The sequence below is a fragment of the Mandrillus leucophaeus genome, unplaced genomic scaffold, assembly GCF_000951045.1.
Source record: "Mandrillus leucophaeus isolate KB7577 unplaced genomic scaffold, Mleu.le_1.0 Scaffold26, whole genome shotgun sequence".
NCBI classification, from domain to species: domain Eukaryota; kingdom Metazoa; phylum Chordata; class Mammalia; order Primates; family Cercopithecidae; genus Mandrillus; species Mandrillus leucophaeus.
In genome coordinates, this window is record NW_012102698.1 from 3,082,984 (window position 1) to 3,085,879 (window position 2,896).

Here is a 2,896-nt window from a genome sequence, read left to right on the forward strand (position 1 = left end):
GTGTGTGTGGTTGGGGTGACTCCTCCCATCTTCACTCCTGACCGCCCCTCCTGTGGCATTCCTACTCAGTGTGATTTCACTGAAACAGCCTTGGAACCCTTGGGACTAAGAGTCCTGAGCCCAAGACCAGCCTCTGCCCCTCACTGCTGTGTGAGCCATTATGGACCTCGGTTTCCTCATCTGAGAAGAGGGGAGAAGAATTATTGAAGGGCCTCCACGGCAGGGTTCCTTCTACAGGCAGAAGCACAAGGCCCAGTTCTCTTGGGGGAGGACCGCGGGGCCCATCTGGGGGACAGCATACACCTCAGGACCAGGCGGGCCCGGCTTGAGCCTGGATTCTGCATGTTCTTGGCTGGGGACTCAGGCTCCCTGAGCGCAGTGAGTGATCTCCAGGGTGGGGTCTCCAGGGAACCTACCTGGAACAGTAGCTGCAAGTGGCTGGCTGCAGTAGGACCTATACATCATCTGTTCACATCGTTCCAAAGGGTGACGCCAGCCCCAGAAGAGTGACAGCCACCCTCGACCTGGCCCCGTCAGACCAGGGCCCTTTGCCTCATCTTTGTTTATAATCCATATGTCATCCATCTCACCAGAAGACTTGAGTCAGTTTACGATTTAAAATTATGCAAAGCCCGGGCGCTCTGGTGGCTCACACCTGTAATCCCAACACATTGGGAGGCTAAAGCGGGAGGACTGCTTGAGCCCAAGAGTTCAAGACCAAACTGGGCAACATGGTGAAACCCCATCTCTACAAAAAAACAGTACAACAAATTAGATGGGCGTGGTGGCGTGCACCTGTAGTCCCAGCTGCTTGGGAGGCTGGGGTGGGAGGATTGCTTGAGCCTGGGAGTTTGAGGCTGCAGTGAGCCAGGATGGCACCACTGCACTCATGCCTGGGTGACAGAGCAAGACTCTGTCTCAAAAACAATAACATAAAATAATGCAAAAAAAAAAAAAAAAAGAAGAAGAGTTAAAAGAGGAAGTGGCCAGAAACACACAAAAGAAAGTTGGGAAGTGGAATGTGCGGAAAACAAGGTAATTGTGCCTAAAACCTGAGAGAAGTTGCCGCACTGGGTCCCAGGGTGATCCCTGGATCCCCGGCAGCCAGGGCGGGGGAGACACCTGCCACCTCCTGGGAGAAGGCTGAGGGTGGCGCTGTGTCTGGGCAGTAATCAGGCTGCATCCCACCACAGTCACCCCATACTCAGCGATCGACACGTGGCCAGGCCGGCGGAGCGGAGGCATGATCGTGATCACTTCCATCCTGGGCTCCCTGCCCTTCTTTCTACTTGTGGGTTTTGCTGGTGCCATTGTCCTCAGCCTCGTGTAAGTACCCAGCTGGGAGGGCTGGACCCCAGGGACACGCCAGACACATTCGGCTTGTAGGGACTCAGCAGCAGGGTCCTCCAAGGCAGGGGACAGCCCGGAAGGCAAGGAAGCTACCCTCTGCCCTGTGGGTGGTGTCTGGTGAAGAGGGAGCAGAGTCCTGGGATTTCGAAGCGGGAGGACCATCGAAGTCAAGTTGCTCAGCTGGAAAGGGTGGGGCTCAGCACCTGGGCTTTTGGGCAGACGGCCAATTCAGATCTTAGCTCTGACACTCAGAGTTATGCAACCTTAGGTATGGCTTACTGTCCTTCTATTCTTCAGTTTCCCCATCTGGAAAATGGAAATAATAAATATTAGTCATCTCACGGAGTTGTGAAGGTTGAGTGGAATTATCTCTATAAAGTTTCTAGAGCAGCACCTGGGAACTCAACAAGTATTTCCTTTCATTATCATTATAATACACCCACTTGTAGTACAGAGGGGGAAACTGAGGCCCAGAGGGGGTCAGAGTGGCCCAAGGCGACACAGCCTGCGGACCAGAACCCAGAGTTGGGGTCCTAGAACCTGGCACTCGGGACTCCACTGACACCTCTGATTTGTGTCAGCTTTGGATGAGAGTGGTGTACCAGAGTTAGCAGGGCTGTGGGTGGGGAAGGCAGGTGAACCCACAATCCACTAACCCCTGGGAAGACCAAGCAGCAGACAAACCAAGGTACCGTAGGAATCCAGAGGAGGGCAGGGCGGGTGCTGCCTGGAGCATCAGGGTGGCCTTCCTGCAGGAAGGGTCAGTGTGAGCAAACTCTCATTGGCAGAGTCCTTCTCAGTGAGAGGCAGGGAGGCCCAGGGGACTTTGAAGACCCAGAGAGGTCCCAGTGTGGGTAGGGGAGGAGCAGATAGAAAAGTTTCTTGGAGTAAGTATAATTAAGTGGATCCATGGAAACCAGCCAGGCAGGAAAAGATAGGTGGGGTGGGGTGGGTGGAGATCGAATGAGGGAGGAGGCTGAGAACTTGCAAATCAGGTTGGTGGACTGTGGGCTTCCCTGTCTTCCCCACCCACAGCCCTGCTAACCCTGGTACACTCCCCGGGAGACCTGGAGTCCTCATCCAAAGCCGACACAAATCAGAGGTGTCAGTGGAGTCCCGAGTCCCGGGTTCTAGGTCCCCAACTCTGGGTTCTGGTAGCGGGCCGTGTCACCTTTGACATTTAATGACGAATGACTCTGACGTTTAAGTTAATAAAAACAATAGATGATATCAGCCTCCCAGAAACTCTGCCTGGCTGGACCTGGGAGCAGTCAGAACATGGCAATGTCCCTCCTTCCTTTTGGGCAGTACCCTAATCTGGCATCAAAGAGCCTGTTATCTGAATTTAGCCCAGCTTTTCTATGTATCCCTTCTGCTACCCCCACTCTGTTCCGGCTCCAGCTGCACCAACTCTGATCTGCACTATTGCTCCAGATACTCCTCAGCCCTTCATGCTTCACACCTGCCTGCCATGTGCTGACCCCACACCTGAATGCCTTTCTCTCCCCTAACACTCCTCTTTTTTTTTTTTTTTTTTTTTTTTTTG

The 2,896-nt window shown here is 53.6% G+C and overlaps 1 protein-coding gene across 1 annotated transcript in view; it reads left to right on the top strand.

The window, feature by feature from the left end:
• The window catches only part of UPK3A (uroplakin 3A), a 10,437-nt gene extending 8,966 nt beyond the window's left edge, over positions 1-1,471 (top strand). Inside the window, 1 exon segment of the mRNA XM_011984067.1 lies at positions 1,194-1,471. Coding sequence (XP_011839457.1) covers positions 1,194-1,471 — 278 coding nt within the window.
• The last annotated feature ends 1,425 nt before the right edge of the window (positions 1,472-2,896 follow it).